The following is a 24,447-nucleotide window of genomic DNA, read 5'->3' as shown; positions in this document are numbered from 1 at the left end:
TAAAGATATGCAAAAGTAGATAGTTTTCTCAAGGGCTAGATTTTCGGTTTGGAAGGTCTACTTTTGATTTTCAGAAGTTTCATTTTCATTCCAACTTACAAAACACAAGGAAGATATTAATTTCCTAGACGCAGTATTTAAACTGGCACATGACAACAGGCATAAGTTAGTAGGTTTCCAAAACACAATTCTGCACACCAAGAAGCCCCTCTAAACACATCTTGCACAAACTTGAGAGGTCAAAGAACAAAGAAAATTTACAGCCCAGGAACTAGCCCTTCGGCCATCCAAACCTGAGCCGATTCAAATCCACTGTCTAAACCTAACGCCCAATTCCTTGGGATCTGTATCTCTCTGCTCCCCACCGACTCATGCATCTGTCTAGACGCATCTTAAATGAATCTACCACCTCTGCTGGCAGTGCGTGCCAGGGACCTACCACTCTGTGTAAATTACTTGCCTTAAACTTTTCACTTCTCACCTTGAAAGCATGACCTCTCTTTACTGAATCCTTCACCCTGAGAAAAAGCTTATCTCTATCTACCCTGGCTATACCCTTCATGATTTTGTGACTTCCATCAGGTCCCCCCTCGATCTCCTTTTTCCTAATGAAAACAATCCTAACCTACTCAACCTCTCTTCATAGCTAGCATCTTCCATACCAGGCAACATCCTTGTAAACGTTCTCTGCACCATCTCCAAATCATCCACATCCTTTTGGTAATATGGCGACCAGAACTGTACACAGTATTTTAAATGCGGCCGAACCAATGTCTTGTACAATTTTAACATGACCTGCCAGCTCTTATACTCAATACCCCGTCTGATGAACGCAAGCATACCTTTTGCCTTCTTGACCACTTTATCCACCTGTGCAGCAACCTTCAGGGTACAATGGACCTGAACTCCCAGATCTCTCTGCTCATCAACTTTTCCCAAGGCTCTTCCGTTTACTGTACAATTCGCTCTAGAATTAGACTTCTCAAAATGCATCAGCTCACATTTGCCTGGATTGAACTCCATCTATCACTTCCCCGCCCAACTCTCCAGTCTATCTATATTCTCTTGTATTCTTTGACAGTCCCGTATGCTTTCTACTACTCCACCAATCTTTGTGTCATCTGCAAACTTGCCGATCATACCAACTTCCAGATCAGTTATGTATATCACAAACAATGGCCCCAGCACTGATCCCTGTGGAAAACCACTGGTCACCTTTCTCCATTTTGAGAAACTCCCTTCAACTACTATTCTCTGTCTCCTGTTGCTCAACCGTTCTTTATCCACCTGGCTAGAACACCCTGCACACAATGTGAGTTAACTTTCTCCATTACCATGGGGAACCTTATCAAATGCCTTACTAAAGTCCATGTTTATGACATCTACAGCCCTTCCTTGATCTATCAACTTGGTCACTTCCTCAAAGAACTCTATTAAGTTGGTAAGGTACGATCTCCCTGCACAAAACCATGTTGCCTATCACTGATAAGCCCATTCTTTTCCAAATATAGATAGATTTTATCCCTTAGTACCTTCTCTAGCAACTTTCCCATCACTGACGTCTGGCTCACTGGTCTGTAGTTACCCGGAATATCCCTACTACCCTTCTTGGAACGGGGGACAACATGAGCAACCCTCCAGTTCTCCGGCACCTCACCTGTATTTAAGGATGCTACAAAGATACCTGTCAGGGCCCCAGCTATTTCCTCTCTTGCCTCCCTCAATAACCTGGGATAGATCCCATCCGGTCCTAGGGATGTGTCCACCTTAATAACCTCTAGCCTACTCAACACATCTTCCCTACTTACGTCAACGTGATCCAGAGTAACCAAACTTCTATTTCTAATCTCAACATTCATCATGTCCCTCTCCTCAGTGAACACTGATGCAAAGTAATCATTCAGAATCTCACCCATTTTCTCAGGTTCGACACACAGCCTTTCTTCATTATCCTTTAGTGGACCAATCCCTTTTCTAGTTACTCGCTTGCTTCTTATACAAAAAGGCTTTGGGATTCTCCTTAATTCTGCTCACTAAAGCTATTTCATGACCTCTTTTAGCCAGCTTGGTTCCTCATTTAAGGCTGGTCCTACTCTTCCGATATTCCTCCAAGGCCTGTTCTGTTTTTAGCTGCCTGGATCTTATGTACGCTTCTCTTTTCCTCTTGGCTAGTTGTACGATTTTTCCTGTCATCCACAGTTCACGAATCTTGCCCTTCCTATCCTTTGCTTTCAACGGGACAACCCTATCCTGCACTATCTTTGAAAGCCTCCCACATCTCAAACGTGGAATTCCCTTCAAAGAGCCATGTCCAATCCACATTCCCAACCTCTGCCTAATTTTGATATAATTGGCCTTGGCCCAGTTTAGTACTCTTCCCTTAGGACCACTCTCTTCTTTATCTACGAGTATTCTAAAACTTACAGAATTGTGGTCACTGTTCCCAAAGAAATCCCCCACCACAACTTCTATCACCTGTCCGGGCTCGTTCACCAGTACCAGGTCCAATATGGCTCCTTCCCTCATCGGACTATTGACATACTGCTCTAGAAAACTGTCCTGGACGCTTCTTACAAATTCTACCCCATCCAGACTTCTGACACTAAGTGTATCCCAGTCAATGTTGGGAACATTAAAATCGCCCATCACCACCACCCTGTTGCCTCTACATCTTTCCATAATCTGTTTACCTATTTGTTTTTCTACCTCACGCTCACTGTTGGGAGGCCTGTAATACAGCCCCAACAATATAAGTGCATCCTTCTTATTTCTCAGCTCTATCCATAATGCCTCACTACGCAAGCCCTCCATAGTATCCTCCTTCAGCACAGCCGTGATATCATCCCTGATCAGCAATGCAATTCCTCTCCCCTTTTTACTTCCCTCCCTGTCCTGTCTGAAGCGTTTATAACCTGGAACATTTAGTTGCCAATCAGGCCCTTCCTTCAACCAGGTCTCTGTGATCGCAATAATGTCATACTCCCAGACACCAATCCAAGCCCTAAGTTCATCTGCCTTACTCACTATACTCGTTGCATTAAAGTATATGCACTTCAGACCACCAGTTCTTTTACATTCATCTGCTCTCTGCCAACTCTTCCCCTTATTAATGCCAGCTTCATGATTCTTACAGTCTCCAGTTTTCACCTCGCTGTCTACTTGTCTTCCCTTCTTGTTCCCAGCCCCCTGCCACATTAGTTTAAAAGCTCCCCAGTAGGTCCCAGCTAATGTATTTCTACTGCATGTGTACGAAGCTGGAAATTTTACAGTTACTGGATAGTTACTACTGGTTTTTTAACTGCATCTCAGAGCTAAATATCAAATTTAAACTTTACAGTTGGCAGTGTTATCATTACAACAACATCCACTAATAAATATACCCAATACAGGTAGTTCTGCTATAATGTGCCTTTTGTTAACGCGAATTGGTGTAACGCGATTGGGTGAATAGGGCACACTGTTTTGAAAACGTGAATTTTTAAAGTGTGCGTTATCTATAATACGATTAGATTGCCAACACCATAAGCATTGTCTTTATTGCGGGATTTTTGTATAGCATGAGGCCACGCAAGAACTTAACTATCATGTTCTGGAAGAATTGCCTGTAGTGGCTTCACAGGTTCAAAAGCTAAATTAAGAGATTTCACAGTCATTTGCATGGAATTAATTATCTCAGTATTGTATTCCTGGGTGTTATGGTGTAGAGAGGCATGTGTACATGTTCTTTTGGAGGGGTGGGGCCTGAGTGAGTGTGGGGGCTGTATATGCAAGCGAGGGTGGTGAGGGGTACACGTGCCTGTTGCTCTCATGCATTTTGAGCATTGCTTCACAATAAGTTTGATGGATGAAAATTCATGGGTGAGAGAGGCTGGATTTCCAATACATGCCCTTGAGGCTTGGTTGAGGACAAAGAGACACCCCATTGAAGTTTAGACACAATCAAATATCCAGTACGTGCAACACAAGACCATTTATGTTAATATGATGTAATCTGAAATTGGAAAGTGCTCTTATTTTAAAATAGCTGAAGATTGAAACTGTACCAATACTTATAATAAAAATATTACTTGATCACAATATTCAAAGAACGAATATAAATACAAATGATTTTGTTTACTCATGATATTTCACACAAATGAAAGAATGCCTGCATGCACTTCCTGACAGCATTTTCCATTACATGACTCCTATGCCAATATCATTGAACAAAACTGCTTACTTAAACTTGTCACATTATAATTACACCCTTTATCAGTGTGGGAGCTGGCAATAAATCTTTAGTTTTCATTGGAAATGTAGGCACAGGAATTTACAATGGAAAAATAAAGAGGACACATGACTTCATACGCAGACCAAATTAGATCCACGCAGCCCAGTTTAACTATCCCCTCTCTAACCCTACTTTCCTCAAAGACACTTGCTCTCAACACAACACCATAAGAGACTAATGAGTTGAGTACAAGACGAATCCTAGAGGCAAATTCAGTCCATACCTCGGTTCTCATTAAATACGCAAAGTGAGGGTGCTATTTCAGTGGCGTTCCACAGCCGCAGAGTACCATCAGCTGAACCTGACAGTAAACGTTGATGTGTAGCACTGTATACCAAACCCCAAACTGCATCATTGTGACCTTCCAAAGCACCTCGTAGCACAGAAGGATCTGCAAACAAATAGGTTTTTTTAGTATAGACTAGAACAAACTCATATAATCAGGTTTTGTTCTTATTAAATTTTCCCTTGTATGATCCTCTGAAACCTGTATCTTATTCTACAGTATATTCCACCTGACTTTACTTAAGAGATTTCTAGACATATAATAATATTATAAGTATACACAAACCAAATCTGGGTACAACAGGCTAAGTCATTATATGAAAGACAATTAAAAGACAAGAGTCACTGTGTTTTTGTAATGATTAGAAGTTTTATAACAAATATATTTTAAGCCACAAGTTGTAAAAGTGAGAAGCATAGAGTCATAGATGTACAGCATGGAAACAGACCCTTCGGTCCAACCTGTCCATGCCGACCAGATATCCCAACCCAATCTAGTCCCACCTACCAGCAACCGGCCCATATCCTTCCAAACCCTTCCTATTCATATACCCATCCAAATGCCTCTTGAATGTTGCAATTGTACCAGCCTCCACCACTTCCTCTGTCAGCTCATTCCATACACGTACCACCCTCTGCGTGAAAAAGTTGCCCCGTAGGTCTCTTTTATATCTTTCCCCTCTCATCCTAAACCTATGCGCTCTAGTTCTGGACTCCCTGATCCCAGGGAAAAGACTTTGCCTATTTATCCTATCCATGCCCCCCATAATTTTGTAAACCTCTGTAAGGTCACCCCTCAGACTCCGATGCTCCAGGAAAAACAGCCCCAGCCTGTTCAGCCTCTCCCTGTAGCTCAAATCCTCTAACCTTGGCAACATCCTTGTAAATCTTTTCTGAACCCTTTCAAATAAAGCAGTCAAAGAAAGAAATCTTTGCATGTACATTGTATCTTTTCACACTACACACGTGTGGATTTCCCTAAGAACTCTGCTTAAGCATAGATGTTTAAGTAAACTTGGCAGACAACTGTCCATAGTATAAGGAGAATTGATAGATGGTAGAAGGACACTTAGATGTTATGGATAGGTACTGCTGAAAGGCAGATACATTGATGAAGTGTTTCATCTTTTATCTTTTCATAGGCTAGTAAATGCTAAAACCCCATTTGCTTTTTTTAAAAACAATTTTTACATATTCTGTCCCACACTGGGTAATCATGATTTAAATATCTCTTGTGCAATATTGCCACGCCCTTTTGTTTTATAAACATATGCATTTCATCTCCAGAATGCTCTTGCACTATTTAAAGCCATCTCTAAAGCCCTAGTTATTTGATTTGCCAGGATACTAGTCCCAACACTGAATCCCATCCACTGTAACAACTCCCATTCTACCTCAGTGGTGGTTCCAGTACCCCATGAAGTTAAATCAAATTTCTCCCACACCTGTCTTTGAACCACGTTTAACCCTTGGTCTTTTACCAGCTTGCCTGTGGCTCTGCTTAAGAGGTTGTGCTTTTTTACTTTAGCTCCTAACTGTTAAAATTTACTTTCTAGTTCTATTCAAGTTACTAGTACCAATATTCCAACTGTTAAGCTGATCCTCCAACTCACCATTCACCCAACAGAACCTCTGGTGACTCTATGGGCTCTGCCCTTCCAAATAAACATGATTACTGCTGACAACTAATCTTGGATTAACAGCGGCTTGCAATGTGGCCTATTTGAGTGTTCTGGAAGCTACTTATGTTCATATTTGGGGCTCTGTTCTTTGCAGAGAGAAAAACAGGCACACATGCAATCTGTTTTAATTCAGCAAAATAGATGAGAGCCATTTGCTGGTTCATATCTTGCTAAATATACTGATGAGTGCAAAATGAAAAGCTTTGACAACATGTGTGATCTTCAGCAAGAATATACTTACCCTTTTACAGGAACTGGCTAAGTTGGCAGCTGTGCTGCTGAACATTTAAATCTCAGAACATAGCATATTGACTGCTGGAAAAGGTCATGTCTTGACTGCCCCCAAAACTATCCTGTATGACAGGGGACCTGTTTGACTTCAGGTACGGTGTGCATTCCTGAAGCTGGAACTGGTCAGCTAGGAAGCTTGTTAGAAAAGGAGAAAGTGAAGACTGCAGATGCTGGGGATCAAAGCATAAAAATGTGTTGCTGGAAAAGCGCAGCAGGTCAGGCAGCATCAAAGGAGAAGGAACAGGCTTATGCCCGAAACATCGATTCTCCTTCTCCTTTGATGCTGCCTGACCTGCTGCGCTTTTCCAGCAACACATTTTTAATCTTGTTAGAAAAGCAGAGCTCAGTCCCAAAGGTATAAAATAAGAGCAGAGTGGCAATCTGATTGAGACTACCACTCCTCAGAAAATCCAGGCCACTTTTTTATGGGAAGATGGAAGTATGGAACAGTCTCCATGAAAATCCTTTAAAACTAATTTAATTTTAAATCTGAGATTGCTCGCCTTTAGCACTGATCTTGCTGGCAAGACAGACTCAAGAAGTTGAATGGTTTAATACTGCTCCTATGATATATTTGGTTGAGTTAATAGAGGAACTAAATTACAAGTAATTCCACAAGCAAACTTCAGCAATTCATTCACAGCTCATTGTTTGCTTCAAAATTAAATTGTCAAATCAATTATGAGAACAGCCGATAAATAATATAAACATACACACCATATGAATCGTATGGATCGATGTTAGGATTGGGAGCATTCCAGCACTGGATTAACCCATCAGTACCTCCGCTGAAACACTGCTCACCACTTGTGCTCATCACAACACATAGCACTGGGCCTCTATCCAAAACAAAGGTCACAAAAACCGCAAAGGTAAATCTCTCTCCATTCTGTTGGCACAGTAAAGTCTTTACAAAGAAATGTACAATTTGTCAAGTAACATCAATTCAATATTTTGGGCACAGTATGCTTAGCATTACATGGAACAGCTATTCAGGTTTACCTGTGAGCTCTGAACGTATATATGGGTTCTACATCCAACGAAGTACTCCTGTGGAATTAGAAAATACAGATAACTGTTACCTTTTCTCAGCTGTGTTTCGTAAGGTTAAACTGAAGGAGAGGCTCCGATGCAGTATTATCAGTTTGAAGTACACCTTTTCTGGGATAAAATGTACAAACCATTGAGTCAATAATACAACAAAACTCATTGATTTGTCTTGGTTTTCAAGCTTCAAACATTCTCACCAACACCATCATCTTCTTTCTCAATATTTAAATAATGGTCTCATCTGATTTCCAAGGGCCTCAATCATTTGCCTCTTTACAATTTTCAGGCTTTTAAAAAAAATCGCCCCCAAGCAGAACTTACTTCCAGCTTTGAGGTATAAATTCTGTAAAATTGTAAAAGATCCTTTCAGAGATCCAAAAACTTCTGGGATATATTGTTCACACCCACAAGCTGTTCAGCCTCCTGGGAGCCAATCATATAGTTGTGGCAGAAGGTATTTATCAACAACTGGGACACTACTCCACAGACCAATAAGCTGCTTGTTGCCAGCTGAACCTCACTTTACACACATCTCCTGGCGCCAGTTCATCTGCAAACACAAACTTACCCTACTGGTTGAATAAACAAGTGTTAACAGCACTTCATTTTTAAAACCATCCATTTTCCATTATCAAAAATAAAGTCTTTACAAAGAAATGTACAATTTGTCAAGTAACATCATAACACATTGTGAACACAACCTAAAAATAACCACCGCCATCTTACTTGACCCACTATTATCCACAGAATCGCCAGCACTTGCCCACTAACCTGCTGAGTCTCATCTTTCAGATTGTTCAACAAATCCAGAGCACTGCTCTCCAAACTTTAAACAAAATGCTGATATCCATTACAAATCAAGTCACTTCAAACTCTGCCTTAGTTATCAGTTTCTGCTTTACGTCATCTTTTTATTCTTTTTCATATATTACTTTCTGCAACAATGTGTCAGGTCTTTCATAGTAGGTGACAAATTATAAGGAGGTTCCACTGATCATACATAGAAATTAATGGCTCACACTGTAGAAAGATCTAATGGGAATAGGTGAGTTCCCAGGTGCCTAGGTGCAATATCATTTTCTGCCTGATGAATTATTCTTAAAATCAAGACTGGAGATCCAGTTCTGAAGAGCTTCTACAAAGCAGTGCCTTTTCAAGTTAAGCCATCTGGTTTCAAAATTGTACATGTATATGGGGAAATGTACTTGATACCCTACATGGCAGGTGGTGAAATTTGAATTCAATTAAAAAAAATTGCTGTAAAATCCTTCTGGTTCACCAATGTCCTTTAGTAAAGGAAATCTTCCTTACTTAGTCTGGTCTACATGTGACTCCAAATACACAGCAATGTGGTTGATTCTGAATTGCCCTCTGTGGCGATCACGGATGGATACTAAATACAGGCCTAATCAGTGATCACAAAGCATGAACGAACAAAAAAATGCTTTGCTTTCAATAGAGAAGCAAGCAAAAATACAGAGAATTTCATGCATTGTAACTAGAATGTCAAGGAGTAAAATGTGCCATCCTTTTGTGTTCCAAGGCATTTTACCTATCACCTCTAACCTTAGTTGTCTTTCATTGGCTTCCTGTCACTTAATTAATAGTTTTCAAAATCCTTCTGCTGACTGACAAATTTTTACATTACATGTTTTCACTGTAGCCCACTATTCTCTTCCAGCATCGTGCCCAGTTCACACTCCCTGCCCTTCCAACTCTCCAATCAGTGACAGGTGGCACATCAAGGAATTTACACAATCATGAACAGTGGATTACATCCCCCAAGTCTTCTTCATCTTAAGTGGAGTAAAAGACCGTGAAACATTCAATCATGATCGTATTAAACGGCAGTGCAGGCTCAATCAGCCGATGGCATACTCCTATTCTTATGCTCCTGAGTTAAGAATTGTGAAAATTTAGCTTTTTGAACAGTTTTTTGTTCGCTTTCTCAATTCCTACTGGGTGTCTTGATTTTCTAGACTTTGACTTTGAATTAAATTTACTTATGACAACAATTTGAATGTTTTGCTTGAAAAATAGAAAGCATGAATTATTTACTAATAGTTCTGAAAAAAGTAGTTGAAATACATCTAGATTTATGCAAGTTTTGAACACTTTGCATTTCAGATAATATTAAGAAGAGCGCGCATAAGAGAAACCTCAGTGTATATGTCCATAAATCATTAAAGGTGGCACCACAGGTGAATAGTTATCAATAAAGCATAGAGTATTCTAATCTTCATCAGCAGGAACATAAAATACAAGAGCAGGAAGGTTATGCTGGACTCAGATTCATAGAGAATCGCAGATTCGTCCAGTATAGAAGAGGCACTTTGACCCACTAAGTCCATACTGCAAAAATACCAAACTATCAACACTAGTCCCGTGGCCTTTCATAAGACACTGGCTAGAACTTAGCTGGACTATTGCAGAGTTCTGGGTTACACATGATAGTAAAGATGTGAAGGGACAGAGATTGGCACTGGTTGTAATTTTCCAAAAATCACTGGATTCTGGAGAAGCACCAGAGGATCGGAAAACTCCCAATGTGGCACCCCTACTCAAAAAGGGAGGGAGGCAAAAAATGAGTAACTATAGGCCAATTTGCCTAACACCTATTTTTGGAGAAACATTGGAATCAATTTTTTTTAAAAATTATAACCTAATCAAGCAGAGTCAGGATGGCTTCATTAAACCAGTAAACGTGTTCCATTTCGACTTTCAGAAGGTATTCAACAAGATACCTCACAAAAAGTTAAGTTATAAGATAAGAGCCCATGGTGTACGAGGTAGTATATTGGCATGCATAGAGAATTGGCTAATGGGCAGGAAACAGCAGGTGGGTGTAAGAGGTCTTTTTTTCAAGTTGACAATCAATTCATGACCAGTGGGGTTCCACAGGGATCAGTGTTAGGACTGATCCTGTTTACAATATATAATGATGATTACTTAGGTGAAGGAAGTGAATCTACTGTAGCCAAATTTGCAGATAACACAAAAATAGGTGGAAAGACAGGTTGCAAGAGAGATATGAGGAGAAAGTGAGGTCTGCAGATGCTGGAGATCAAAGCTGGAAATGTGTTGCTGGAAAAGCGCAGCAGGTCAGGCAGCATCCAGGGAACAGGAGAATTGACGTTTCGGGCATAAGCCCTTCTTCAGGATTCCTGAAGAAGGGCTTATGCCCGAAACGTCGATTCTGCAAGAGAGATATAAAAAGTTTATAGAGAGGGATATTGGTATGTTAGGTAAGTGGGCAAAAATTTGGCAAATGGCATATATAATGTGGGAAAATGTGAATTTGTTTATTTTGGGAGGAAGAACAAAAGAAAAAAGTATTATTTAAACGGAGAAAAACTGCAGGAAGCAGCAACACAAAGGGACTTGGGGTACTTGTACATGAAACACAAAGCTCGCACACAGGTGCAGCAGGTTATTAGGAAAGCTCATAGAATGTAGGTCCTTATTTTAAGGGGGTATGAGTATAACAGTAGGAAAGTCTTACTGTAACCGTACAAGGTGCTGTAGAGACATCTGGAGTCTGACAGCAGTTTTGATCCCCTCATTTAGGTAAAGATATCGTTTCATTGAAGGCAATTCAAAGGAGGTTCACTAGGATGATCCCTGGTATGGAAGGATTGTCTTATGAACAACAGCTAAACAGGTTGGGACTCTCTTCACTGGAATTAATAATGTGAGGTGATCTCATTGAAACATATAGGATTCTTGAGGAGCTTGACAGGGTAAATGCCGAGAGAATGTCTCCCCTTATGGGAGAGTCTAGGACCAAATGGCATAGTCGCAGAATAAAGGAGCGCCTATTTAAGATTGAGATGAGGAGGAATTTCTTCTCTCAGAGGGTTGAGTGCTGTTGGAATTCCTTGCCACAGAGAACTGTGGGAACAGAGTTCTCATGTATATTTAAGGCTGAATAAGGTAGATTCTTGATCTGTGGGGGGAATCCAGGTTTATGAGGAAAACACAGGAAAGTGCATCAGCTACAATCCTATTGAATGGTATAGCAGGCTAAACGGGGCAAACAGTCTACTCTTATTCCTATTTCTTATGGCCTAAGTTACAATGCTGAGTACCAGAGTAGACTTGATGGACTGAATGGTCTCCTTCTGCACCATAATAATTGTGTGAAGAATGTACTGTTGTCCTTCATCGTACTTACTTTTTTGCTGGAGCAGTCTTTTGTAAATTCCACAATTTCACAGTGTGATCTTCTGAGGCAGTTACCAAAACAGGTTCAACTGGATGAAATGCCAAGCCTCTTATTCCATCAAAGTGGCTCCGTAATGTGAATTTAGGATTCCAAGTTTTTCTTAATGCATCCTTATTATTAGTGATCTGTGAAATCCCAAAACATTTCAGAAAATAGTGAATAAGGAATTTTTTTCAAAGCTCCTAAACATTAAATTAGTTGGATTTTCCCTTTCATTATAAAATTTCTTTAGAATATAGTAGAATCATTTAGCACATGGAGGATATTCAGACCATCATGCCTCAACCATCATTTTGAAAGAGCTATACAATTGGTTTCAGTCTACTGCTTCTTATTCATAGAGCAAACTGCAGAGCTTTTTCCAAGTCAATGTCCATTTTGTTTTAAGACAGTAATTACTGAATTTGTTTCCACCAGCTTTTCAGGCAGTGCATTGCAGATCATCATAACTCCCTCAACAAAATTCACAATTTCCCTTACAGCTCTTATGCCAATTGCCTTGAATCTATCACCACTGATTATTGATCTATCTGCTACAGGAAACAGTTCGTCTTTCTTTATTCTATCAAAATTCCTCTTGAGAATGGACTTTTTTTGCCCTGTGTGATAAAGTCAACTTACCAGTTTCTCATTTAAAGGTACCAGTATTGGACTGGGGTATACAAAGTTAAAAATCACATAACACCAGGTTATAGTCCAACAGGTTTATTTGGAAGCACTAGCTTTTGGAGCACTGTTCCTTCACAACTACCTGATGAAGGAGCAGCCTCCGAAAGCTATTGCTTCCAAATAAACCTGTTGGACTATAATCTGGTGTTATGGGATTTTTAACTCTGTACCAGTTTCTGATTATTTTGATTAGAGGAAGGAATTCACAGCACTGTTGTAGATGAACACCAGGCATCAAATCCAAAATGATTATTGTACTTCCGATTTGCCTTATTGCATTGTTATTGTGTTGTTGCATACCAGCTGAACAATTATGTACAAATCAGCAATCAGAGGTTTACAGCACAGTGAAAGGCTATTTGGCCTGTTGAGTCTGCACCAGTTGAAAACTTACGCTAGTCGCATTCTCCATTACTTGGCTAACAGCCTTGTAATAGTTTTGCATCGCAAGCATGTGTCTAAATACCTCTTAAAGGTTATGAGGGTTTGTGCCTTTCCCAATCTTACAGGCAGTGAGTTCCAGATTCCTACCTCTGTCTAAGTGAAAAACGTTTTCCTCACATTCCCTCCAAGCCTCCTCCCCCTTCCCTTAAATTGATACCCCTGGTCACTGATTCCTGCACCAAAAGGTAAATTCTCTTTCTTGGTATGCCCTTCAATTTTATACATCTGAATCATGTCCCCCTCAGACTCCTCTGCTCCAGGGAAAACTACCCCAGTCTATCCAATTACAGGAGAGAAACGTGGATTCCAGATATGCACACAATACTCTAGCTTTGGCCTAACTAACAACTTATACAATTCCAGCATAACCTCCCTGCTCTTAAACTATATGTCCCAGCTAATAAAGTATCTTATGCTTCTTCTTAAACACTTCATCTACCTGTCCTTTTACCTTAAGAGACTGGCTGACACGCACAACAAGGTTCCTCTAATCCTCAGTGCTTCCAGGATCCTAACTTTCATCATGTATCCCCTTGCCTTCTTTGTCCTGCCAAGTGCATCATCTCAAACTTACTGAATTCCATTTGCCACTGATCAGCCCATCCAGTAATTTAAGGCTATCCTCCTCACTATTGACCATTCCACCAATTTTTGTTTCATCTGTGCATATACTGATCAACCCTCCAACATTCAAGTCTAAATCATTTATATCTACCTCAAACATCAGAAGTCCCAACACTGATGCCCATGGAACCCCACTGGATGCAGACTCCCAGTCACAAAAAATAGCACTTGACTAACAGCCTCTGCTTGTTACCACTCCATCAACTCTGGATCCAAATAGCCAAATTTCCTTGGATTTCATGGGCGCTCACCTTTGCTATCAGTCACGCATGTGGGACCTTATTAAATGCCTTGCTGTAGTCCAAGTAGACACCCTCAAATACATTGCTCTCATCTACACACTTGGTCACCTCTGAAAACTTTACTCAAATTAGTCAGACATAACCTGCCCTTAAAACCATGCTGACTATTCTTGATTAAGCCCTGCCGATCCAAATGTAGATTAATTCTGTCCATCAGAATTGCTTCCAATAGCTTCCCTGCAAATGAAGTCACACTGACTGGCTTATTGTTTCCTGGTTTATCTCTTTCTCCCTATTTAAATAACGGTATAACATTGGCTGCCCTCCAGTCCTCTGACACCTCTTCTGTAGTCAGAGGAATTTATAATTATTGCCAGCACTTCGGCTCTCTTGTCTCAATCAACAGCTACATTTCATCTGGCCCTGAATATTCATCTACTTTTAAGTAGGTCAGTTCAGTCAGAACCTCCTTTCTATCTTCTTTAAGTATATCACAGACCTTCTCACTGATTTCTATCTCCATACTGTGTCAGTGCTCACTAGTGAGAGGGACAATTTGAACCCAACCTATGTCCTCTGGTTCCATGCACAATGGTCACTGTGGTCCTTAAAGCATCCTACTCTTTGCCTCATTATACTTTTGTCTTTAATAAACTTATATTACAACTTAGTATTTTTCTTGATTTTACCTGCCAGTATTCTTTCAAAGTCCTTTTTGCTCTCCTTTTCACGTTTCCCCTGACACATTCTGTACTCCACTAGGGCGTCTGTCTTTTTAAGCCCTTGATATCTGCCGTAAACCTTCCTTTAAACCTGTATATCCCTCAATATTAAGGGCTCATAGGATTTACTGGTTTCACCCTTTGTCGTTATTGGAACATGTTGGCGCCATACTCGTCCCACTTCCTCCTTTAAATGCATCGCATCACTCTGACACAGATTTATCTGAAAGTATATGCTCCCATTCCAATCTGCTCAAATCACACCTGATCTTATTAAAAATCGGCCCTTCCCTAGTTTAGAACTTTAATTTTAAGCCTATCCTTGTCCTTTTCCATAACAATCTTGAATCTAACTGCAAAATTCTCCTTTGTTGATACTTCAACTACTTGCCTGGCTTCGTTACCTACAATCAAGTCCAATACTGTCCATTCTCTGTGGGGCCTTCTACATACTGATTTTAAAAAGCTTTCCTGGATGCATTTTAATAATTCTGTTCCCTCTAAACCTTAGTGCCCTCAGCTAATATTGGAAAATGGGGGAGGCAATGGCCTCGTGGTATTATCACTGGACTATTAATTCAGAAATCTAGATAATGTTCTTGGGAACTAGGTTTGAATCCTGCCATGGCAGATGCAGGAATTTAAATTCAAGAGTAATTAAAAGTCTAATGATGACCACAAATAATATTGTCCATTTTCAGGCAAAACCTGCCTGTTTCACTAATGTCCTTTAGGGAAGGAAACTACCTGGTCTGGCCTACATGTGACTCCAGACCCACAGCAATGTGGTTGACTCTTAACCGTCCTCTGAGCAATTAGGGATGGGCAATAAATGCTGCCTAGCCAGTGATGCCCTCATCCCATGAATTAATAAAAAAAAAGTTGAAAACCAAACTCCCTATCTCTACCCTATTACCTTTATTTTTTAAAATTTTACTTTTTATTATTTACTTAGAATCCTGGGATATTTATGTGGAATAGCTTCCCTGAAGACTAATTATAAGAATAACACTTCCAACAATACAGAACTCCCTCAGTGTTGCTATGCTGTTCCAAATTCTCAAATAGGACTTAAACACAGAAGTTTCTGACTGAATTTAGTATTACCAACTCAGCTAAGCTATCAGTTTTAATGTTCAATTACATAAGTTAAGAAGCATCAAATGTTAAATACATCATGCTACAGAGAATGAGATGCAAGCCAGAGTGGCAAGCAGCAGATTTTACCAATAATTCCCAACACCACAAAAAAACTCTCTCCTTTGATGCTTATACTCAAAAGAAACTTTTGGTCAATCTCTTACTGACTGATCACAAAACTACATAGGTAGTAATTCTCACTTGCACTAGAATATTAATAATTAGTCTTCTTAAATAAATCTGATTAGCTGCTGGAAATTCCTACTTACATCATAATTTAGAGGATCTGCCTCATTAGCAACCGTAAGACCCGCTAACTCTCCAAGACCCAATGCGTTTTCCAGTGCTTCATTTGGACCCATGATAAAGGACTTTCCTGCTCCTGGAGGAAAGGTCAATGCCTCAACTAGAAAGAATAGTTTTAAGAAAAGAAACTTTCATTATCAAAAACTTTCATTCAAAAATATTAAATTTAATCCAAAATAAATGAGGATAATAACATGGTAAAGATGACTTAAAGACGACTCAATTCACTAACTTAAGTTGCCCAGATTCCCCTTCACCTACCTTCTTCTGCTCTGCCAGCTTCATGCTCAGTCAGTCGTGTGGTAGTTGGCCTGGGTGGAGAATTTACTGAAGACTGTAATGGAGGGAGCTCATCCACATCTCTTAAAGTAGCCAACATATCTTGTAACTTTGATCTATTTGGCCCTGTTAAGAAACAAAGAGAGAGATGAAAGTAATGTTTTATTCTGTAAGCCTCTGCCTTTGAAAAGAATGGCTTACTTATACATTTCCAAGTATGTTGGTGTTAAGATATTCGTTCAATGTTTTCATAAGAGCTTTGTCTGAAGTAGAAAAAAGTGGATCAAAATATGATTAAAATAAACACAGGAAATATTATAGTTATAATTACCCAGTTATGGCCTGCAGTTTTAATGTCATCCTCAAATGAGTAGATCATCAACTAGGGTATAACAGGGAAAATAAACCTTCAATCAGGCCCATTTCCTCTATCTCAGCATACCTATAAAATTCTTGTATGGCATTGAATTGTATTGAATTTTGACGGAGGTCAGTGCCCAGTATGTATAGCATTCATAAAGTGGAAATGTTTATCCCTTGTTTCTTGATTATACATTAAAATTGTGTATTTGAACTATATCCTTTTTACTCTTGAAAGATATTGGATTCTAAACATGTGAATAGTGCCTATTTGCATAGTTCGAGTGACACTGTACTCATACAATGCTATGGCCACTGCTCCGCCAGGACAACCCATTGCTTGACATGATGTAAACATTATCTACATTTGTCAGCCAGGCCTGGTGATTATTCAGTAATCTATATTTTGCAGAAAATTGAGAGAGTGAATAATATAGACTTTTTTCCAGATAAATTTCAGACACTAAATTTATATACATTAATGAAACTTTTACTGTCTGATAATCAGAAGGATAGACATTAATGTAACTTTTACTATCTGACGAGATGGATAGACGTCGATCAACTGCCCAAAATATGACTACTAAAGTGAGAAATTCTGCTTTTTAAGTTTCCTTCCAATCAAGTAAATAGAGGATGAGTTTCTTGGCGAGACTGATTGTGAAGGCCTATTGGATAAAGTATTACAAACTTAAAGTAATAGTCTGTACTCTGCCCAACACAGCACTTTTCTACTTATGTACTTAAATAAAATAGCAAGTTTGGGTTTCATAAGTGTATGTCATCGTGTATTACATTCACAATGCTAAATGAAACAGGAGGGATGTCTTCTGCCTTTCATACAATTGGAACTGGATCTAAACATCAGATCACATTAAAACATAGAACAAACTCGTTCTACATTCCCCTAGATTGCTTAACAAGGAGTTATTCCATCCACTCTGGCTCCATTTTCAGATTTGATACCATTACCTCAGGTCTTCTTCGCTGAAGATTCAAATCTGCAACGAGAAGGAACCGAACACAAATCCAGAGCTTCATCCTCTGAATTTCAGAAATGTCTCTCTATCGCATAGAATAATGGGATGAGTCAAAGCAAATGTGGGTTTGGGTACTTACGATCAAGTCATTATTGAGATAAATTCTATTATCTATGATCTTTGCCAGTTTTGATATTTTAGCAAAACCAAGATCACCAATAGTAACATTTTAAAGACTTTTTTTCCAGTCACAATGTTAAGACTTATACTCAAAAGAAAACTCGTCCCTCCTAAGAAGTCATCAATTCCAGTTGAAAACAAGAATGATTACCGGCTATGTTAATTACTGACCAAAATAAATTTTCCAAATTTTTCCACTAGCTACCTTTCATTACTAGTGATGTTTGACTGGCCTTCAGTACACAAACCCAAAATCTATGGCTTGAAATCATTTCCATTTTGTAAGAAATAAATGAAATGGCAAAAATTAAAAATTGCAGATGAAAACTGAAAGAAGAGAAGTAGTTTTGGGTAGCAACTTCCAAAAAAAGTTAAACCAAGCCAACGGTGAGACAGAGGATCAAGAGTAGCTGAGCATGAGCAAGTAGCTTTAAAGGAACAGAAAAAGTATCTGGATACTTTTCTGAAAAGAAAGTGCAGCAAGAGAGGGCTTATGAACCAAACGTATACCAGATTTCATACGCACTTACTCTTCACCCCCTTTTTCCCCTTTCGCTCCTTTTTGTACTGCTCCTTGAGTTTGGTTATTAGTCCCTGGTCCACGTCCCAGCTCTCTTGTGTGGGACATACATCTTCCTTGTCTAAACACAGCACAGTGAAACAAATCAGAGATCGCTTCATGGAACAATCTTATACCATTACTAGGGTAGTTTCAACATATTAGTTTAAAAACCATATCATTGCAACATCTCAGTAGCAAAATTTACTTGAAGTCAGAGCCATATGACAATTCGGGTCCATGGGAACCTTTTCAAGGCAGGTTCATACTGAGATTTGAATAATCAAAATAAAATTCACCATCAAGGAAAAAAAGCATTTCTATACTGGAGTATTCTCAATTTTGGGCTAACTCAAGAACAACAAAACAAGTCTCTCATATTTGCTGGTTGTTCCAGGAACAAGGCATGAAGCTTGCATGCTAAACAACAAATGCATGCCTACAAGCTCATAAGCCACTTATTAGATTTCAGACAGCAGCTATGTAACTCAGATTTATACAATCAATAGATGAAAGCACCCGTCAGACCATTTCAACTCTCTCTCAGCCACCACTGCATCCATAACACTGACGATAATATTTTGTGATATCACAATTATGGTATTACAAGGTATGTCATAGGTTATAATGTCAAGTTTACCATATTAACAATTTGTATATTACAGGATCAAACCGTTGTCATATGGTTTTCAAATAGTATCAGTGAAAGAAAGTTAAAATCATCGACATGCTTTCTAGTCACAATCTGCTGTGAAGACAGATTTAAATCCAGAGTCCTGTTTTTCATATCCACTCAAATCCCATTTTCCAGCAAATGAACAAGCAAACAGAGGTCATTCACAGGTTACACATCTCCAATGAACTCACTTATATTGGACTGCATCAAATATGGATGCTTGATGATGATTAATTGACTGACCAAGAAAGATGGTCAGATCTCTTTGTGCAAGAACATGGGCCATCACAGTGACTGCAACAACTATTGGGTATCTCTTGTTAAGCATCATGGGATAAGTATTTGCCTATGCTGACTGTGTCAGATTGCAGGTCTTGACTCAACACATCCATCCAAATTCTAGTTTACTTTCAGAATTAGAAGATCTATATTAGACCTAGTCTTCCAATCCAGCAGCTGCAAGAGAAATGCCTTAAATAAGGGGGAGCAATAGGTATTGCCTCCAAATGATTTTTCAGCAAGACATTCGACTATGAGAGTACAGCAATTTATACAAGCTCTGGACGAATTTGACTGTCCACTGAAGCTGTTCAATGTGATCTCCTCTGTACGAAACACGATTGGTGTCAGAGCATTGGAATCCTTTGAGATTCACCGGATTCCCAGCACACCAGAACGGACAGGCTGCTATTCGGTTTTGCTCACCTGAAGTCCAGTACAATGATGGACCAAGTCCTCAGAGTTTTGTGATACACCGATTACATACTGACGAGCACAACAGCAAATGGGGAGATTCTCTCAAATGTAAAGAGTTTGGTTTCACCATCAGCCTCAGAAAGGTGACCGTCTGGAACGTGCTACATCACCGTCTATCAGCATTGACAATGTGACACTAGATGTTGTGACAGCTTCACATATCTAAGTTCCACAATCACTAGCAATCTGTCATTTGATGCTGAAGTCAACACACTTCACAAAAGTAGCAACTGTTCAAATTGATTGCATGTGGAACAGCAGCAAATTGACTCAGAACACCAAAGTTTGAGTCCACCAAGCCTATGCACTCAATGTATTCCTTGACAGTAGCGAAGCCTGGACAACATAGGCTAGATCAGAGAAAAGTCTGAACAGGTTTCACATTCGTTGTCTCACACTGTTCTGCTTGGCAGAACAAGGTCAACAAGCTGCGCATGGTCAGGAAGGAGAGATCACATCTGGACTGACACACAGTCCCAATGAGTATACAGTTCAGGTGCTGAAGGAGGGAGATGTTCCAATGGGATGGGGTTCATCTAACTTACGCCCGGTCCACAGTCCTGGCACAGTTCTGCTTGCTTTTTTGGTTCTTTTTTTGTAAGGTCTATTTTTAGGATACATGAAACACAGGATCGGGCGCCCAGCACAAAAGAAAGACTGACATCATACGAAAACCACAAATTCATTGGTTGGTAGTAGCTACCAATTTGAGTATCTATTGTAGGTTACTTTCCGATTGAAGGTAAATAGGGTAAATATTTACAGTTACAGACAAAAAGACGAATAAGAATGTTTTTAATAAACCTAATTAAGAGCTAACTAACTAAAACAGAAATACAGGGCCAAGTGACGTGCTGTACCTATGACGTGGGGACTGGTGGACCCCATTGTGGTTCACAGTGTCCATATCTGTAGCAAGCATTGGTTGCTTGAGGAACTGCTGTTCAGAGTTAATGAACTGGCGTCTGAGCTTCAAACACTCACACATCAGGAGTGGGAGAGTTAACTAGATAAGTGTGTTTCAGGGCAGTCACACCCCTGGGAATACTATCTCAAGTTCAGTCAGTGCTCAGGGACACGAGGGTGTGACTATGAACAAGGCAGGTAGAAGATCCAGGAGATATTGCTGAAAAGCCTTAGCCCTTGAACTTGGCTAACAGCTTTGAGATTCTTGCTCCCTGTGTGGATGAGAGTGGGAGCTGGAGGGAGGATAAGCAAATTGACCATAGCACTGTGATAAGGGAGCCATTCAAGATGTGAGTTCAGAAAAGATTTACAAGGATGTTGCCAAGGTTGGAGGATTTGAACTATAGGGAGAGGCTGAATAGGCTGGAGCTATTTTCCCCGGAGCGTCAGAGGCTGAGGGGTGACCTTATAGAGGTTTACAAAATTATGAGGGGCATGGATAGGATAAATAGACAAAGTCTTTTCCCTGGGGTAGGGGAGTCCAGAACTAGAGGGCATAGGTTTAGGGTGAGAGGGGAAAGTTATAAAAGAGACCTAAGGGGCAACTTTTTTACGCAGAGGGTGGTACCTGTATGGAATGAGCTGCCAAGTGGTGGAGGCTGGTACAATTGCAACATTTAAGAGGCATTTGGATGGGTATATGAATAGGAAGGGTTTGGAGGGATATGGGCCGGGTGCTGGCAGGTGGGACTAGATTGGGTTGGGGTCTCTGGCTGGCGTGGACAGGTTGAACTGAAGGATCTGTTTCCATGTTGTATCTCTCCATGACTCTATGTGGGAGCAACGAGAAATATAGGTGCAACTGTGGATAGTATACTTCGGGGAATAAACACAATTCTGTGTGGCCAGGATCGAGAGTGCTAAAGGCAGTGTTGCCTGCCTGATGCCCAGGTTTAGGATATCTCATCTGGGTTGCAGAGAAATTGGAGTGGGAGGGAAAAGATTTCATTCTTGTGGTCTATGTAAGTAGCAATGTTATAAGCAGAAAGAGGGAAGAGAGTGCAGAGAAAATATGAGCTGTTTGGGGCTAAATTGAAAAGCAGAACCAGAAAGGTAATAATTGCTGAATTACTACCACTCATGAGCTAATTGGCACAGGGTTAACAAGATTAAAGTGATAAAGGTGTGTCTCAAAGATTGGTGTGGGACAAACGGGTTTGAATTCATGAGACGATGGTATCAGTACTGGGGAAGGAGGGAGATGTTCCAATGGGATGGGGTTCATCTAACTTACCCTCGGTCCACAGTCCTGGCAAATTGCATAACAAGGGCTTTAAACAGTTGTCAAAGGGAATTGTGAGGGGTGGAATTTACATGTATTTGAAAAGACAAGGACTGATTAGGGATAGTCAGCATAGCTTTGTGCATGGGAAATCATGTCTCACAAATGTGACTGAGTTTTTTGAAGTAACAAAGAGGATTGATGAGGGCAGAGCAGTAGAAATGATCTATGTTGCTTTTCAGACTAGAGGCCTATGACCAGTGGTGTGCACAGAGGAGGTATAATTTGTAAGTTTGTAGATGACACCAAAATTGGAGATGTAGTGGAGAAGAAGTTTATTTCAGATTACAACGGAATCTTGATCAGATGGTCCAATGGGCTGAGGAGTGACAGATGGAGTTTAATTTAGATAAACACGAGGTGCTGTATTTTGGAAAAGCAAATCAAAGCAGGAGTTATACAATGGTAATGCCGTAGGGACTGTTGCTGAACAAAGAGACCTAGGAGAGCAGGTTCACAGTTCCTTGAAAGTAGAGTCGCAGGTAGATAGGATAGTAAAGAAGGTGTTTGGTATGCTTTCCTTTATTGGTCAGAGTACAGAGTATAGGAATTGGGAGGTCATGATGTGGCTGTACAGGACATTGGGTAGGCCATTTTTGGAATATTGTGTGCAATTCTGGTCTTCTTCCTATCGGAAGAATGTTGTGAAACTTGAAAGGGTTCAAAAAGATTTACAAGGATGTTGCCAGGGTTGGAAGAGTTGAGCTATAGGAAGGTGCTGAACAGGCTGTGGCTGTTTTCCCTGTAGTGTTGGAGGCTGAAGGGTGACCAGAGGGCTTCAGATTAGTATGACAGGGCGGCGCAACATCGAGGGCCAAAGGGCCTGTACTGCGCTGTAATGTTCTTATGTTTATAAAATCATGAGGGGCATGGATAGGATAAATAGACAAGATATTTTCCCTGTATTGGTGGAGTCCAGAACTAGAGGGCATAGGTTTAGGGTGAGAGGGAAAAGATATAAAAGGGACCTAAAGGACAACTTTTTACACAGAGGTGATGCATGTATGGAATGAGCTGTCAGAGGAAGTGGAGGAGATTGGTATAATCACAGCACTTAAAAGGCATTTGGATGGGTATACGAATAGGAAGGGTTTAGAGGGATATGGGCCAAGTGTTGGCAAACAGGACTAGATTAGGACAGAATATCTGGTCGGCATGGACGGGTTGGACTAAAGGGCCTGTTTCCGTGCTGTACATTGCAATGACTCTAAACAAGTGGCGGAGTGAGTTCAGTTGCATGGAAAAAGTAAAGGGGGTGAGGGAGAAAGATAAGCAAAGATTATTAAAGTTTTCAGAACAAATTGGAGGACAGTGTATGGAAAGGATCAGGAAGAAACAACATACCAAGGGGAGGATAAGGCAATCATGGCTGTCAAGGGAACTCAGGGAAAAGAAAAAGCGTGCAATGTGTGAAGATTATGAGAAGTCTCTAAAGATCAGCAAAGGACAACTAGAAAAGCAGTAAGGGAGAGAAGAAACAACAAGGGTAAGCTAGGTAGTAATATAAAAGATGATTGTATGAGTTTTTTAGATATTTAAAAGGCAAGAAGGGCAACAGTAGACACTGGACTACTGGCAAATGAAGCTGGAGAAGTAGTAACGGGATACAAAGAAATAGCAGAGGAACTTGACACCGGTGGCATATCAGAACTTCAAGGAAGTCAGAGACAGAGGTGAATGTAGTGGCCGTTGAGGAGAAGGTGCTGGGGAAGCTGAAAGGTCTGAAGGTAGATAAATCATCCAGAACTGATGGACTACACTCTAGCATTCTGAAGGAGATAGCTGAGAAGATTGTAGAGGTAGTGATGGTGATCTTTAAGGAATCACTGGCTTCAAGACGGGTCCCAGAGGACTAGAAGATGCCGAATGTAAAACCCCTGTACAAAGAGGAAGAGAGGCAGAAGAAAGGAAATTATAGACCGGTTGAACTTGACCTCAGTTGTTGTAAGATTTTAGAGAATCCATTATTACGTTATGCACGTTAAAATAGGGCTGGCTTAGCACTGCTTTATCATGGGGGGATCATGCCTGACAAATTTTAGAATTCTTTAAGATGGTATCGAGTAAGTTAGATAAAGGAGAGCCAGTGGATTTTAGTTGGATTTTGTTATGGTGCTGCACAGGAGGCTGCTAAATAAGATAAGAGCCCATGGTGTTTGGAGCAAGATACTGGCATGGATACAGGATTAACTGACTGGTAGAAGGCAGTGTGAGGATAAAGCTGTCTTTTTCAGGATGGTAGCTGGTGACTAGTGGGGTTCTACAGGAGTCAGTATTGGGACCACAACTAATCATGCTATACATTCAAAGTTTGGGGGAAGATTTGTAGCTCGGGTGTTCGTTGTTGTGGTTCTGTTCGCCGAGCTGGGAATTTGTGTTGCAGACATTTCGTCCCCTGTCTAGGTGACATCCTCAGTGCTTGGGAGCCTCCTGTGAAGCGCTTCTGTGATGTTTCCTCC

General features: G+C 40.3%; 1 protein-coding gene across 2 annotated transcripts in view; it reads right to left on the bottom strand.

The window, feature by feature from the left end:
- LOC122542680 (striatin-like) overlaps positions 1-24,447 on the bottom strand; it is a 139,617-nt gene that overhangs the window by 20,589 nt on the left and 94,581 nt on the right. The window contains exons 8-14 of one of the 2 annotated variants that reach the window (XM_043680661.1): positions 18,280-18,390; positions 16,212-16,355; positions 15,914-16,050; positions 11,753-11,928; positions 7,531-7,578; positions 7,246-7,367; positions 4,494-4,661 (exon numbers count right to left, since the gene is read on the bottom strand). In XM_043680661.1, coding sequence (XP_043536596.1) covers positions 4,494-4,661; positions 7,246-7,367; positions 7,531-7,578; positions 11,753-11,928; positions 15,914-16,050; positions 16,212-16,355; positions 18,280-18,390 — 906 coding nt within the window. The remainder of the gene's footprint in view (positions 1-4,493; positions 4,662-7,245; positions 7,368-7,530; positions 7,579-11,752; positions 11,929-15,913; positions 16,051-16,211; positions 16,356-18,279; positions 18,391-24,447) is intronic. The other variant, XM_043680668.1, reaches the window with a different exon arrangement.

This window comes from Chiloscyllium plagiosum, chromosome 3 (assembly GCF_004010195.1).
Source record: "Chiloscyllium plagiosum isolate BGI_BamShark_2017 chromosome 3, ASM401019v2, whole genome shotgun sequence".
Classification (NCBI taxonomy): Eukaryota; Metazoa; Chordata; class Chondrichthyes; order Orectolobiformes; family Hemiscylliidae; genus Chiloscyllium; species Chiloscyllium plagiosum.
Note: the sequence above shows the minus strand (reverse complement) of the source record. Positions and strands in the feature narration are given on the sequence as shown.